This window comes from Tiliqua scincoides, chromosome 2 (assembly GCF_035046505.1).
Source record: "Tiliqua scincoides isolate rTilSci1 chromosome 2, rTilSci1.hap2, whole genome shotgun sequence".
Lineage (NCBI taxonomy): Eukaryota > Metazoa > Chordata > Lepidosauria > Squamata > Scincidae > Tiliqua > Tiliqua scincoides.
The window spans coordinates 240,980,741-240,997,959 of NC_089822.1; the positions used below are offsets into that span (position 1 = coordinate 240,980,741).

Sequence of the window (17,219 nt, forward strand, 5' to 3'; positions counted from 1 at the left end):
CAGGAAAATCCTTAACTGTGGTTTCCTTGTCCTTTGGATAAGAATACATAATACAGATTGCGGCACATTCATTTCTTGGCTTGGCTCTTGACAGCTGGAACTGTGCTTGTAAATATGCTCTGATTTTAAACAAGAAACTGATGCTGTACTTTGTAGGCAAAATAAGTATTTCCCATGTTAGTCCATGCAGTAGCACATTCATGTGGTTGTAAGCCACCAATGGTATATGTATATATTTTATGAGAATCATGTCTATTTGTTTGGGTTAAAAAATCAGTTTTTGCTTGTTCTGCAACAAGTTCTGGCATGAAGCAGAACCTTCATTAGATTCATGGGGCTTCAAAGGCCTTGCCAAGCAGTAGCTTGAGTTTATCTGCTACAATTTTTTTTATCCTTTTGGATTGGAGCAGCTGGCATGAATGACAAACATTGTGAGAGGAGGTATATTCAGTGGCTCATGTTTATTACATTTTAACATTTAATAAACCTGGTGCCATAACTGAGTCCCTGATTCATTTTAAAAATGCAAAACTCTTTTCTTATCTTCTTATTAATTTATTTGGGAATATCTCATTACAAAGATTATTTTGTGTGTGTGCTTGTGTGTGTGTGAGATCAGAAGGAGGAGGAAAATCAGGTGTATAAAAACCAAAGCTGTGTGTGCTGGACTATGGTCTGAAAATTCTGCTACTGCTTCCTAAAAGTGCTTTTCATTCACTGTGTTAACGGGCCATCCTCTTTGCTGCTAGTATTTTATATCATGTTGAGTTTGCTTCTGAATAAACATGCAAAAGATTGTGTGTTCAGAGTCTGCAAACTTGAATTCCCCGAAGGATTTGTAGAGGAAGAAGAACTGTTCAGTTCTAGAGACTGACTTGTACTGATATTTTATCCAAGTATGACTTTTGTGACAAAGCCATTCTGGCCTCAGTTAAAGTGACCCAGGTTGTAGTTCAGCATGAAACATAAGGAAGAGGTGAGCTATCTCAACATATTCCTTCCCAGGACATCAACCGGGTATCCAATTATCTACCACATTGTTTCAGTGCTTAGAAGTAGCCAGCAGGTGAATACACCTATCACCCATTTTAGTAAACATTTTGTTTTCTTCTACACTATCCTGAAACATAGGATAAAAAACAAAAAAAATTCAGGAGCAGGAAAATGAATTCTTAATATATAACTTTGTCTAAGCCACTAAAATAAACGCAGGCTTTACAGCACCTACCAAATTCTGGAATGCTATGTCCACAACAGCCATGTAGGTTACAAATAATGATGGGTATACGCAACTTCCAGGTTTTAGGTAATCTATAAATGCCAAATGCAAGTGAGTGGCAACAAGTTGCAGGTCTTGTATTCTCCCAGAGGCCTCTGGTGGGCCACTGTGAGATACTGGAAGCTTGACTAGATGGGCCTTTGGCCTGATACAGTGGTGTTCTTCTTATGTCTTACTTCCCTATCCCACTTGTGTGTGTGTTGGCAACCTTCAGTCTCAAAGACTATGGTATCGCGCTCTGAAAGGTGGTTCTGGAACAGCGTCTAGTGTGGCTAAAAAGGCCAATTCGGGAGTGACAATCCCTTCCACACCGGGAGCAAATGCAGTCTGTCCCTGGTCTGTCTCCCTGGCTATGGGCCTTCCTTCTTTGCCTCTTTGCCTCAGACTGTTGGCCAAGTGTCTCTTCAAACTGGGAAAGGCCATGCTGCACAGCCTGCCTCCAAGCGGGCCACTCAGAGGCCAGGGTTTCCCACTTGTTGAGGTCCACTCCTAAGGCCTTCAGATCCCTCTTGCAGATGTCCTTGTATCGCAGCTGTGGTCACATGGCGAGGTCATAGTGTGGTGGGTGGGTGTGTCTCTGGAAAAAGAGGTTGGATCCAAGTGAAGAGGAGAATGGACTGACTAAGAACTGAGGCACAGCTGAGGGAACCATCTCTCTCTCTTTCTCTCTCTCTCGTAGGGCAATCTTGTACATAGCAATGATAGCAACCAACTGATGTTATGGTCCACAAAGAGATACAATGGCCTCTCAACTAGAATGGTAGTCATTCTAGGCCTATGTTATTCGTGCAGGCACAGCTGTTTAAAGGAAAATGAAAGCGTTATAGAAGTGCTTGCTGCTTATCAGCATTATTATTTGCCAAGTGCATCATCTGAATCTGGGCCACGGGAAAGTGCTCTTCCCAGTGAGCTCCCATAGTGTGTTGCAATCGTTCAGTCACTGTCAGCAAAATTGAATTTCTCATTTTATATATTTAATCTGAGCTGTTTTCATGTTTCACTGTGCTGCGATCAATCATAGCCCAGAGAGGTTTGTGCTGTTTGTTGGTATTGCAACAAACAGGGCAGTGCTTCACAAAAGGGATGAGACCCCAATAACTGGTGGTTGTTTGCTTTTGCACTTGAACTTTGTAGCTTGCAGATCACTCTGCTGGTTTGCTCCTTCTTTGTGGCCCACCACATGTTCTGACCTTATCGATGGGGGGAAAAAAACCTGGTTTTATTTTTTCATAGATGTCAATGTTTTTGGAAAGTTAGAAGTACGGAAAGTGGTGTTGTGTTTTTATTCAAAATTGACATTATAATCATAAATTATAATTGCTTTAAAAATGTACTAGGCGGGACATATAGGTGGCATGGTGTCAGCAGATGCAGCCACAGCATTACTCATGCTCCACCACATTAAATAATAAATAAAAGCCCAATCAAACGGTTTTAATTTTTGGCAGATTTGGAGGTGTTTATAAAAAAGCGAGAAGTGCAGAATAGCGTGTTTTTATTTTGTTATCACCGTTTCCTCCCACCCAGAGGCATCACTACGGATTGCATCACCCGATGAAGGAGGCCAGCACATCTCCCTCTTGATGGATCTCTGCCCATGCAGTGGGAAGGGAACTGCCTCGGGTGGTGGGCGTGGTGATGTACCATTGCCCCACCCCCAACGGTTATTTAGAAATATCTTTTGATAGTCTAGAGATATTTAAATGCAGTTTGTTTCATTGTACTCTGCATGAAATCCCACATCGAATGATATATGACATGGTGGTAGTATTCAAAAATATCAAGATTTAAAATTTTTTGGCTGGTAGTGGTGTCACCTCCCTGTGCACATCAGCAAGTGCATCCCACAACCCCCTAGCGACACCTCTGCTCCCACCTCTACTTATAGCTGCCATGCAGAAGGGACAGTTGATAAGTCTTCCTAAGTAAAACATAGTTCCTTCGATTACTCACAGTCGAAAAGAATGAACATGCTGGCTGAAGCAACAGGTGAAATGTTGCTAGGGTGCGTTAGGCAATATTAAGTTTGCATGTGCACAATGTCAATGACACAACTCACCGGTCAAGACACCTGTTAATGGTCAAATAGCATTAAAGGTAGTAGTTAGATCAACAGTAGATCAAGTAATTGCACATGCAGGCTACCAAAACTGTATCTAACAGCTGCATTGGAATGCAGCAAGTGTTTTAATTCAGGTTTCATTGTTGTTAAGTGTGGAAAAGAATCTTTCTCATGGGCTGCAGCAAACAACTATTGTTTATAGTTGCGAACAACTATTTAGCATTGTTAAATAAACCAATATGATTTAATTGTGGGCATGATACTGTTGGCTTTTTCCCTCATTCATCAAACTTATTATATTCTTGATGTGACATTGGGTTAGGGATATCTATCTATCTATCTATCTATCTATCTATCTATCTATCTATCTATCTATCTATCTATCTATCTATCTATCTATCTATCTATCATCTAATCTAATCTAATCTAATCTAATCTAATCTAATCTAAAAATATTTTCCCCTTAATGCAGAGGCATAAAAGCTCTTATGAAGAAAAGAGAGCATAATGTTGCCTCAGTGCTTAAAAATAAGAATGGGAACAGATTTCACACTGTAGGGTTGTTTTGCACTTTTGAAAAACAATTTGGGAAAATATTTCTGAGAGGTTGCTTTAGCAATTTGCTTCACTCTCCCTTTCCCTTCAGATTTCTGAAATAATTTATTAGCAATCAGCTCCCACAAGCATGAACTCTGTTACCAGTGGGACTTTGTGCTATGAAAAGTGGTGGCAGAAAGCACCCCCATCACCTGGTTTTCCCAGTGCCAGAGAAATGATAATATGTGGCAGCTTTTAAGGGTCTGTCTTCGAAATGCAAAATCTCCTCTAGGCTTCCCCTCTGAGCTTTAAAGTGTGCTCTCATTTGCATTTTCATCACCATTAATGCCTGACAAACTCCCCTTCCTCCCTCACTAGCCATCCATTCACCTCTCTGTGTCTCATTGCATCTGTAACAAGACTAGAAATACTTAGGGTTGCATGGGGAATATGCTGCACTCTGTACGAGCATAACTAACTGATGATGGGCTTTGATTATAATAATGCGGACCGGACTTGGCAGCGAACTTAGAGCTTTTGCCAATAGCATCCATATTTATAAGTGACCGTTTTTAAGCTTAAACCTTTGTTCTCTGGATTTGACATTGCTTTTCTGAGCTCGTCATGGAGAAACTCAGATAAGCTTGTATTTAGAAACAAGAAAACGAGTAGGATTATCTATCTATCTATCTATCTATCTATCTATCTATCTATCTATCTATCTATCTATCTATCTATCTTTTCTCTGCTGCTTTTCCAATTGGTCTGATACATTTGACACGCCGGCCGCGTCAAAAGGTAATATCCTTGGCTTAATTGTAAGCTAAGTCTCTCGTAATCCAAGGGAGTGTTTGAGATTCTATGCAAGTGTTCAATTTCCCAGGCCGCTGAGGTCTGTGAATTTCTTTCTCCAGCCTCCAGGCTGCTGCAGCACAAGTCAGCATAGCTAATGCAGATATATCTCCTCCCCCTCCACGCTCTCTCTTTCTCTCTTTCCCCTCCTCTCTCCAACACTTCTTTGCCCCCCCCCAATCCTGTGCTTTGATTCGATATGAACAGACCAGCAACTCCGATGCCAGAGCAAAATCTGACATAACTCTGCAGATGGCTATGTTCAGATGATACACCTAGGATTTTTTTTTCTTTAAGGAAGGTAATGATTTCAATGCTAATATATTTTTTTCCCTTGTTGCCATTTTTTTTTCCAGGACTGCCAGCCCCAAAGAAGAGTCCAAAGTCGGTAAGCACTTTTTTCAGCTACTATTACCTGTTTGATTTATTTTGTGACTGGGGCCATGGGGTGGGCATGTCTTGAAGCAGAAAATAGACATTCTGCAGGAAGCATGTTGTGTGCTGATTTGCTTCTTCATCCTTCCTCTCCAACCCCACCCCATTCATTCCATCTGAAAGTTGCTGGGCATCCTTCTGTTGCAGTCCAGATTGTGCTTGTGCAGAACGGTGAGAGTGGAGAATGGAGTGCAGAAAGCAGTTAGGGAGAAAGCTGGAGAGCAAGTGTGTGTTGGGGGGGCTGCTTGGACAGAATTCAGTTTCCACTTCGGATGGACTGAGCTTCATGGGCATTTACCTTACCCTTTTTTAAAAAAATGCCATTGTTTCCTCGATGAGTGGTTGTGCAAGAAGGCTCCACCTCCTTTTCAGATAGCATTCTCTGTCAATGGGGTATGCTGCTTTGGAGCACTATAAATGCTCTACAGGGTGAACAAATTCTGAATAAATAAATAAATACATCTTGGATCATGTTTCTTAGCAGCAGCAGAAGGGGGGAAATAACTTCTACAGAACACAAAAATTAGAGTTTCTTGTGGCTACATTCAGCAGCACTGGAAGCCTGAGACAGTTTCTTTTCTGTGGAGGGCATCCTTTGTTGTTTTTATGTTGTAGGTATAGCAGCATAATGCTGCAGGTGCAAGGGGGGCTTTTTACCTCTTTTTTAGAGGAGGAAGGGGAAGAAAATCAATATTTTCCTGTCCTTGCTAACTCCATTTCCTGGTGGAGCAGTTACCTGGCTGACGTGTGAGCTAACAGCATGGAGGTTAATGTCAGACAATATAATTAAAACGAAGGATTTTTACTGCTCTGGAGAATAACGCAAATTAACAGGCATTATAGGCAGTTAAGTATCTGCAGGGTGAAAGTTTCCCCCATTTGTTTGAAGCAGGAAGGGGGGGGCTTTATCCAAACAGCCTGGAGGAGATGAAAATTATGCTGCAATCCCATACATACTTCCCTGGGAGTAAACCCCACTGAACTCAATGTGTCTTACTTCTAAGTAGGCATGCATAGGATTGGAATGTGCAATGGTTGCAGCCACACAAGATGCTACAAAACTTCACCGGTAGTCCATCCCAAAAGTGGCACCTTTGTGCGGCCCCACCTTTCCGTGAAGCTTTCCAGTGGTCAGAACAGGAGAAATCGCCACCCCCCTCTGCTTTTAATTCAAGTTTCTCTGGTCATGGGAAAAGAAAGCCCTGAAATAATTAAAGTGATTCTGCTGGCTCAGGGCTACGCTGATTAAAGTCACAGGACTCCAGGCCTCTACCATTGTCAGTTTGCATTAACGTTGGTGGGGGAGGGAGGGTGCAGCTTGCACTCAGCCTCACATCCTACAAATGTCAGAGGACCGTATGGGTTTACTTCTGTGTCACAGGCCAGGGGAAGAATTCAGCCTTTGGTTAAAATGGAAGCAAGTGTGTGAGACACATGCAGAACTCTCTGACTGTTGGGAGGAGGGGTGTGTGCGAGGGGGAGGGGGAAGAGAGCACCGTTTGCTTCTAAGCCAAGACAAAATAATAATTTTCAGTCTCACGTTTTATTTTTCCTTGCCCTTCCTATCCTAGTTAATGAAATTGCATCCAAGGAATCAATTAAAAAGGTTGATTTGAAGCGAGGCAGCCTTTCCCTTGCCCTGTAGAATCAAGTTGTAGACACTCCCCCCCCACTCATTTAGAGTTGCAGTGAACGCCTCTCTGGTGAATGGCACAGCTTTAAAACCTTGTGTGTGGAACCTAAATCCATTTAGAGATAATCCCCCCTAGTGAATAAAGAGTCTGTTTACAAACAGGTGTCATTCAGGAGCCTTTCTCTCCCCCCCCCCCCCAACACATTGTTTTGTGCCACAAAATTCAGTTTCTCTGAGGATTATCCTCCAGGAAAGAAAAGCAGAGCCTTTGGTTGCTGTGTGCCTGAAACCCTGTGCCCACCTTCATTTTCTTATCCTTTCTTCAGAGTATTTTCAACAACAGTCAATGGCCGTCCTCTGCTATATGAGGGACAATCCAGCAAGACCCTCGTTTCCTTTCACTTAAAATCTGATCAAGTTGGACCCTTGCTCAGCTGACTGTACAATGCTATCATGTATTTCAGCAAGACAAGAGCTGATGCATTAGAGGTAGAGGCACCATCCTGTTTGGTTAGCAAAATGAGCAGTATTACCATATCCAGAACTGTTTTCTTCATAGTGTCCAAGATGAAAAACATCGTGACTGAGACCCACAGTTGATTTGATGGGGAGAAAATTTAAGGTTCTGTGTTTGTACATGTCTAAAGGGGGCACTGAAAGATGTGGGCAGATTGGAGTGTGTTTGCTGTGGCTGTGTAGCATCTCGCCCCAATCCAAATGGGAATTCCCGAGGTACAGTTTTTTGACAATGCTGTGACATATTTTCAGGGGCTTTTGCTATGCAATGAAATCTACATGTTGACAGCATGCCCTGTGCTGATGTAAATGCAAAATGTCAGCACTTGAGGAGCCTGTGGCTACTTCCGTGGTCTTTGCGGGTTGCATTGCTTTTCCCCCTCCACCTTTCGGTTTTTTTTCTCCTTAAAGCCCTAATTATTTCCTGATCAATAATATATTAGCTACTGTTACATGAGCAATGTGCAACTAGCTCTTGCAGCGTTTTAAAAAAAACGAAAAAACCCACCCCAAACCAAACAGCCCAATCCTAATGTTTTCTGTTAATTCAGATAGTGCAAATTCTACTTCAGTATAGCTAGGCTTCCCCAACAGATAAGCAACTGGATGTACTGTGGCAGGTAGCCACTGTGACTCAGGAACCCAATTCACACATTACTCATCAGCATGTTTTACTACTAAAATGCCAATCTGTAAATCTCTATTTCTGCTTCTAACTGCTTGAAGGAAGCAGCGGTGAGTTTGGCCAATTCTAGCAGTGTCCACACACCCCTTCCAGGGGCCAATCCTGTCCAACTTTTTAGTGCAGCAGTGCAGCCCTGAGGAAAGGAAACAAGCATTTCTTTACCTGGATGAGGCCTCCTGTTTGCTCCCCTACCACAGGATGCACTGCATACTCCATTGCCACAGCTGCATGAGTGCTGAAAATTTGGATAGGATTTGGCCCTCAGTGGGGTGTAACATGCACCCTTTTAAGCATCATTTTTCATCACCTGCCTGACCAGGGTTATACTCACTAGGCACCAGGCAGCATGTATGTTGCAAGGATAACATGTGAAGCAAGTATTGGGCATGTTCTGTGTGTCAACAGCCCATATGGCTAGTCTGTTCCATACCTGTAACCAAGAAAGAACTCTCGAGGACAGACAGTGACACACCTCCCCCGATAGAGGGTCTGATTCCTGAACCAGCCTCCAAATCTGGTTTGGAAGCGTCTGATGTTGCTAGCAGTGTCCTGTGCTGCTTTGAAGATCAGAGGTATAACCAGGGTTGAATCCAGTGTTTGGGGAGTGGGGGCCCTGAGCACTTCCTTAACTCCAGAGCTCAGGTCAAACAAGCAGGTAGACCTAAGCTCCAGATTGAATTTTTGGTCTTCGTGGCTGAGATTTGCTGGGCAGGTAGATCTGGGCTCCCAGTTGAACTAGCTTCCGTGGCTGAGGTTTGCTGGGTAGGTAGATTTGGGCTCCTGCCTGGACTTGGAATCCAGATCCCACTGCTCGGTGGACCTGGACTCCCATTCCACCTCTTCCAGGCGGGTAGACCTGGACTCCTGGCCATGCTTGGTCTGCTCCCTATCCTGGCAGGTGCTCTTCCCCACTGGCACAGTAGTTTTTTTTTTTTTTTTTTTGGGGGGGGGGGGCCATGCACCCATGCCCCTCCTTGGATCTGCCTGTGGGTATAGCCGAGAAGGAGGAGGAGAAGTGGAGCTCCAGGATAGCAGGAGTTGTGACACAATGGATAGGAGCACTCCAGTGGTTCCTTTGAAGCTGAGATATCAGGCTCAGAAGGAGGAAAATGAGAAACGTGTTTAGGGGCAGTTGTCAATACATAACCCCATGTTCTTTCCCAAAGCTTTCCTGAGAGGCAGTATGTGGTTCATGTTACATTAAGGATAAAATCTTATGCAGATTTACCTGGGAGTAAATCCTTTTGGCACTTACTTTTGAGTAAACATGCATTGACTAGCACTCTAATATACCTTTCCCCCCATTTTTATACTTCTTGTTTTAAAACTATTGCAACCCATTTCAAGAGTTGGGGTGAAAAGAGCTACTGGTAGATCTTTAAGGGCTCAATCCTATCAAACTTTCCAGCGCCAATGCAGCCACTGTGTGACCCTTAGATAAGAGAACAAACATTCCTTGACCTGGAGAGAAGCCTCTGTGACTACCCACCACCACCACAGGATGCAGCACATGCCCCGTTGCCACATCTGAATCAGTGCTGGAAAGTTGGACAGGATTGGACTGTAAATGAAGTATAACTAGTTGCAAAGGGGAATTAAGTCACATGAGAAGAAATTACGCTTGAGGAAGAAATTTCAAGCTGGTATTTTTGTTATAGCCTAGTGCAGTGGTACTCAACCTTTTCTGGCCAGTGGCTCCCTTGACCCCCGTAGCTGTTGGCCATGAATCCTCATCATGTTCCTGAGGGCTGGAAGTGACATCATTAAACAGGAAGTGGCCAGAAATATTAACTATATTAAATTAAACTATATTATAATATATTTATTATAGTATAATATTAAATATATATTAACTATGTTAATATTAATTATATTAATCATATCATTAATTAAATGCAGATCTTAAAAATATATTATTAATACACAGCAATATACATGCTTTATAAATGATCAACAGCTGATCACTGTTGGAGACAGGATGCTGGAATAGGTAGATTTTTTCTAGTCCAGGACTCATTTTTTTAAACTTTGTAAGCATACCAGTAGAATTGTTTTATCAAATGAACTTTGTGAACAACCAGTCTGACCAACATTACACACACACACCCCTGTGGACCTCGGTCCAACTAGTCATTTCTCCCATTCTCCTTGGATAGGTTTGAACCCTTTATTAATTTAGTGAAATTAAATTTTTCCAGCAGCTGGTGGGGAAAAAAAAATAGACCATGAAAATCTATCAGAGCTGATAAGGGTTTGGTTAGGAAGCTGATTTGTCTCCTATACTAGGAGAGGCACAGCTCAAGCCTATGCATGTCTACTCAGAAGTAAGTTCCATTAGAGTCAATGGGGCTTACTCCCAGGAAAGTGTGGATAGGATTGGGCTGGCAATCACTTCATCAATGGCTGATAAGTATTCCCTTCAAATAGCGAGATTCATCACTTTAAAAATACAGCCTTTCCTCTTCAGTCAAACAACAAGATTAATAAATCACTTTCAAAATAGTACTCTTTTTCTGCTCCTGGCCAAGTAATGTGAGTGCTTCTCTCTCTCTCCCCCCGCCCGCTTTGCCAACTGCATGGAAACAACTTTAAGACCCCTGGTGCTGGTAAAATAGGAGGCGTTTTATTTGGGGAGGGGGAGGAAAGTGGGAAGGTTTGGAGATTGAAAGGGGGGAGTGGAAGAGGGAGGGGGTTGAAAAGAGAGATTTCACTTTGATGAGAACCGATCCCAGGTGGGAACTAGGAACCAACCAGACAAGGATCAAGGAGGGTTAAGGACTGCAAGCTGAGCATGCTCGGTACTTCCCAGATGGGGGTTGGAGTCCAAGAGTTTGGAAACAACATGCAGCAAACACAGAAGGCGGCAGCCTCGGAGTGGAGGGAGAAGAGGGTGGGGCAGCAGCAGCCACTCTCGCAGCTGAGCAACTCCCATTTCTTCTGCTTTAAAAAAAAGCGCAGAAGACGGGCTCGTATTCTGCCCACTGGTGTGACTGTATCGCTGCAAGAGGACATCCTGCGCCTCCCCTTTGAGTTCCTGGCGCCTCCCTAAAGAGCCACGCTGCACAGTTTGAATTACACTGGCCTAGTGGTTCCCAGCCTTCGTTTGGGATGTTACTCCCTTAAGGAGGATAGTGATTCAATCAGGAACCTGTAGGTGGTGTTAGTGCAGCACTTCCGGGTTATGCTGCTAACATTGCCGCCACCAAATACATGTAAATCAAAATCCCCTTTTTTACTCTCATGCATGTGATGGCCACAGCAGAGGCAGCAAAATTTGGAAGTGCCGTACTAATGGCGCCTGCAAGTCCGCGGTCGAGTCACTACCCTCCTTAAGGGGAGTAAGTGTACCAACCAAAAATGCACACGCCTGTCCTAGGGTGTTGCAAGCCCCAAGTTGGGAAACACTTATAGTCTTAATGGCCTAGTACATCCTGCCTCCTCAGTGTTCATGTGTATTACATGCCCATGCGCAGACATAAAAATGGCCAAGTCATGTGATACAGTGGCACCCTTCTGTGGTTACGTCTCAGCTCTTGTGCATTAATACTGAACACAAAGTGGCTGAGAGATGAGAGCAGCCTTTCTGGCTATCAAGCAGTGGGAATAAGCCATAGCAGGGAAACATGGGCCCAGCAAGCCTCACAGAAGGACTGACTTCTGTGGTCTGGGCCCATCTACTACTTTAATTCTGGTGGTCTGGGATTTCAAATGAGGTAGCACGATGTTTGTATTTGTTTCAGAGTCGGAGCACTTATTAAGCCATCTGAATGTGGGAGGATATTTTCCCACCTTTGTGCAGTACGCAAGCTATTTCTGTTAATGTTCAACCAATATTTGATGCATAATATTTTATTAACACCATAGTCTCTAGCTCAGTGTTTCACATGTTTGAGAGGGTGAGTGAACCACTGTTAAGATGATGATCTATCCTGGAATCTCCCTCTTGTGTCAGTCGTCAAATGCCCAGCTGCTGTGATCCAAAGTGGTGGTGGCTATCTACCCAAAAAAGATCCATCTGTCTTTGCTTTCCCACAAATGAATATGAGAAAAAGAAAAGATCAGTGTTGCTGGTTTGGATCCCGAGCAGCTGGAAATCGTACAGCTGATGCTCCTTTGCAGAAACTCCACTATAAAAAGAAAGAACTGGAGCTAAGGAAAGCAAGTAGGAGTGATTCTAGGGCTAGATTTAAATAAATAATAATCTGGAGAAAGAGTACCCTTCAAAGAGCTTTCCTGCATTATCGGTTTAGTGCCTAGATTCTAGTGAGATGCTCAAATGAATAAGGGAGGTGATTTTCCTAAGAAAGATTTATCACATTCCTCCTTCTTTAATCCCTTGTCAACTCCCTGTGGAATCTCCAAGTCTCACAGCATTTATCATGTTGAAGGTGGCCTTCATTTGAATTTCATTGTCAGTCTGGGTGCAGTCCCTTGAACAGCTAATGTGATGACCCATCCCCACATCCCATCTCTCACTACTGTGAGAGACTCAGGTCTGCTTTTATATACAGCAGCATGTTCACAATGCACGAACACAATTGCTGCAATTGCTGCTTTAGCTTAATAACTAGTTGTGGACCTGTACAATGGATTTTTTGCATTGTTTCAGGTAGCATATAGGACAAGCATTAGACATTTACCTGCAGTATAGCCACTTGTATTTCTTTCTTTCAGTCAAAATCTCAGCTGGCACTAAAATATTCCAATTAAAACTAGACCTACATAGTTATTCTTTTCTGCAACCATACAGGTCTGCCCTGGTATCTGCAGGGGTTCTGTTCGCAGATATCCTGAGGGCTTCCCTGGACCTCCCAATGTCTTACAAGGTATTAAAAACGCCCCTTCCAGTTCCCCCCCCCCCCCAAAAAAAAAATAACATGGAAGTAACTTTTTTTTTTTGCTCTAAGGCTCAGCCTGAGCCTGGTAGAGGCCATGGACAGATGTGTGCTCCCCTAGTCTCAGGAGGAGGCACGTGCATAGGGGCCCGTGGACCCAATCCATGGATAAGTGAATCTGTGGATACAGGATCTGTGGATACGGCCACCCCCAGTACATAGTGTACACTTGGCAAACCACCAAATTAAAGGCCAAGAACTAGGAGGCTTGCCTAAAAAGAAATGTCTTCAGGCCTCACCAGAAAGTTTCAAGAGAGGGAGCAGTTTGTAAATCAAGGGGGAGGGAATTCCATAGTGTTGGTGCTACTACTGAGAAGGCCCTAGTTCTTGCTGCTGCCCCACCTCCCTGGGCAATGGCACTTATAAAAGTGCCTTCTCCAATGACCTAAGGGAATGAACCAGATTGTATGGAAATAGGCTCCAGTCCGATCAGCTGGAAGGCATGGGTTACAAAAAATCCTTCAGAGAGCATGTTGTTTCTGAGCTTACTTCTGAAGGCCCCTTCAGTATGGGTGGATGGGAGGTACTTTTTAGAAAAAGACCCAGAAATCCCATGCAACTCAACATGTCGTGATCTGCCAGATCACATTATATTGCTGTAGTGGTTAAGGTCTTTTCCCATAATATATCCATAATATATGTGTGCTAAGACAATGGAAAACTTATGTGTAGATGGGTAAGAGACAGTCTAAAGGGTGACTGAAAAAGTTCTCAGCCAAAATAGAGTCGCAAATGGAATTAGGTGGATAATTCTTCAGCCAGCCCTTGTCTTGCTACCCTGATAACTGGGCAAAGAGGCACTTTTTCAAGTGGTGCTTGTCTTAGATTTAGCAGGGGGAGATTCCCTCTTGACCCCAGCACAGTGTCTTTTCTACCGGCTATTTGTTGGTGTCTCCTCTGCATCTTTTTAGATGGTGAGCCCTTTTGGAACAGAGGACAATTTAGTTATTTGATTTTCTCTGTAAACTGCTTTGTGAATTTGTTCTTTTGAAAATTGTTAATTAATAATACTGTGGTGAGAAGTGAGAATACTGGGTACATCATGAACATTGTGACATGATGTATGATAGTGTTTGGTGAGGCCGATAGCAAAGGCTTGTGTAAACCAGACTGGAAAATAAAGGCTTTCCTGGTTACCTGAGGTGAGTTACGGTTGCCTCCCCAGCGGACTAAGTGTGACAGACATCTATGTGCTCACTACCATGTAATTCTGGAAAATGGGGGCTGCTTCTCTCTCAAGCCTTCCTGAGAAAAAAGAGCAAAATAGCTCCAGTGCACACATACTGAACAAATAATTTGAAAAACTGTATTATGGGTCTCCTTCTTTCTAGAGTGGGGAGAGTCTGCAGAAACAGGCCCACATGGATTGCAGGGCTCTGTTGGGAAGGATGTACCCTGGCTGGCTTGACTCTCTCTCTCTCTCTCTCTCTCTCTCTCTCTCTCTCTCTCTCTCTCTCTCTCTCTCTCTCTCTCAAATAGATAGAGATGGGCAGAAAGGATAGCAGAAAGTAGCTCTATTTCATGTTACCAGTGAGGTGAACACAGTGGAGCTCCTTTCTGATTTTTCTTCCTTGCTCCAGTAGAGAGAGACAGACAGAAAAAGAGGATCAGTTCAGCCAACTGAACCTGTGCAAATGGAGTGGTAATGGCTGATTTTTTGCCGTCTCTCCTTTGCCTGTCTCTCATTCCCAATCCCTACAAAAGCAGTTCTCCAGAACACTACTACAGAGGCAGCCCAGAGGCTGTAGTTCTTTTGGCAACCCAGGCTTTTAAAGCCTTTTGCTCCAAGGCTTGGAGGAAGAAAGGGAACATCCACTGTTATTTTCACACTCTGGACAAACAGCACAACCAGCTGCCCTACTGGGTTCTAGGAGTCGAGGAGGATGGTGCAAGGTGGGGTAGGTGTCAGCAGCTCCCTCCACGGTATTTTGATAGTGGAAAGGGGAGGAGTTTAAGGAGGAGGAAAGATTTGGGTGACTGAATAGGAGTGGGCAACCTCCTTCCCAATTTAGTTATAAGACTGGTAAACCAGTACGGTAAACCAGTTTCATGTTTTGCTATTCACATTTTAAAACCCCCAAAAGCCTTTTAAACTAGCTATTTTATCTCTTTGTCCTGAAATCTTGGATCTGCATTTTGTTATATTTTGTTCCATCGCTCCTTGTGACATGAACGTGAGTGTGCAAAAAAGGGAAGCTAAAATACTTTGTACTATATGACTTTGATGAAACGAAGTCGTCTATGAGAGTTGATTTCATAGCACTCTTTAAAAGTTCTTATAGTTGTTTTTTTTTTAAGTCAAGTATGAATTAGCTGGTTTTAGGGAGGAAAAGAAATTAACCACATAAGCACCAGAAAACCAGTTTGAGCCATGAGAGTGTGTATCATTCAAAACACCATTTGGAGCCATATAATTAATTTAATATTGAAGACATTGGAAGGTACACTGTTTTAAAGAAATGCCACTAATGGGTCAAGAGCTTCAACAGAAGCCAATAAAGAATTCCAGTAAAGAATTTCTGTTTGCTGGAGTTGCTGTATCCTCTCAGCAGACAGTCATACTCAGCTCTATTGGGAAAACGTCTGCAACTGTAAAAGGATATCATTAAAATGAGGCTTCTGATATAAAGGGCTTGCAGTGGAGTTACAGTACTTAAAATTTCTCTCCTTACTCTGTTCAACTTTGTATTTAGTAGAATCTAGTATAACTTATAGGTTATGGAAGTTGTCTCATATGGAGGTTTTGCAATATCCCAGCACAATTCTAGCACTGACATTTAAAACCCTGCATGCTTGGAACATTGGTACTGACAATATGTCCTACTCCAGAGACTTATAACATTATACATTAATGTTGTTTATAGAGCACCTCAGAAAGTGTGAGATAAACAGTTGAATTTGCTTTAACAAGGTACATGAGGCATTAGAGTCCAAAGAAACATTTTTGGAGGCCTTCACTGAATGCTCTTTGAACATTTTTGTCTTGGGAATCATTTTCCCCTAAGCTACCTTTTTTAGCCTTATTCACCACTTTTTGCTCTTCCTCCAGATTGCTGTTTACTGGCACTTCTTTTAGAAATAAGCTTTCTTCTTACTCTGTTAGCTAGCAATGTTTCCAAGCTACTGAAGAATTAAATAGTGGCTTTCACCCACTTATTCAGAGTGAGAGCTACCAGAGTGAGAGTGTCAAAACCAATTCCGAGTGAGGGCGATGCTTACTCTCCTTGCTCTTAAACAGCTACTTGATGACGCCATATAGCCAAGCAGGTTTGACCACATGATAACATTTGGATTGAAACCAGTCAGGCTTGCCTCTATGGTAACTTTTGGGTTCAAGCCGATTTTGAATGAGGGCAAGGTTGTGTTGTCTTCATTCAGAATAAATGTCTTATGGGGAAGGGAGCCTGGGTGCCGCTGACAAAAGTGCTGGTTACATGGACTGAGTAAACACTTCACCCCCAGATTTGCATTCGCTCCCCTAAGAATGAGTTAAAGAAACACCCCTTTTTGCAGTCCATGATGAATAGGATCAAAGTCAAGGACTATTTTGACTGAGTTCTCTTAGTATCTCGTAAAAATGGCATTTGTCACTGCAGTGTATTTTGTCTTGTGAATGCATGTTCAAAACTGTAATATGATATATCTGCATATAAGCATCATTTGGACTCTCAGGTGGATAAAGAGTGTGTTTTAAACTATTCTTTGGAATTCTGGTGTTCCATTGAAGCTAATCATAGGCTCCTTAGAGAGAAGGTTAGTAAAAGCAGGCCAGCATCCCTGGAAAACTGTTAATTCTTGATTATTAGTTTTTCCTTGGCAAAATGCTGCTTTAGAAGGGTTTGGGAATGTTCCCATGTTCTGCTTGCATAGGGAAATGAAAAAAGCAGGTCTACTTAGCAGCCCACATCAACTGAAAGTGTGACTTAGACAATGTCTCAAATTCCTCCTCCCTTATCCGTCAGAGGACGTGCAGGTGCATGCACACAAGGGTTCTCTGGGAAGGAAGGGCTGGCATTCTTACTGCTGGATTGCCCCTCCTCCTGGAAGGTAGGATCGGAACCTCAATGAACGGATACTCCTCCCACGTTGGGGGCGTCCCCTCCTGTTCCCCAGTTCCGGTCCTACCTTCTAGGACCTCTGTCGTGCTCTGGCACAACAGCAGTATTTTTTTCTTTATTTTTTATATTTTCTTTCTGCCTTCTTCCTTGGAGCAGGGGGGTAGAACTCCCCCCCCCCGCCTCCCAGGCTCTGCACAGCAGCCAGAGCCTATCTTCGGGTGGGACTCAGCACTGCCTTCCCCCTCACTGCAAGTGGGCAGGGGTTGA

The 17,219-nt window shown here is 43.2% G+C and overlaps 1 protein-coding gene across 14 annotated transcripts in view; it reads left to right on the forward strand.

Moving 5' to 3' along the window:
• The window catches only part of MAGI1 (membrane associated guanylate kinase, WW and PDZ domain containing 1), a 584,211-nt gene that overhangs the window by 514,251 nt on the left and 52,741 nt on the right, over positions 1–17,219 (forward strand). For all 14 annotated transcript variants that reach the window (XM_066618525.1, XM_066618529.1, XM_066618534.1 and 11 more), the window contains exon 13: positions 5,087–5,118. In XM_066618525.1, coding sequence (XP_066474622.1) covers positions 5,087–5,118 — 32 coding nt within the window. The remainder of the gene's footprint in view (positions 1–5,086; positions 5,119–17,219) is intronic.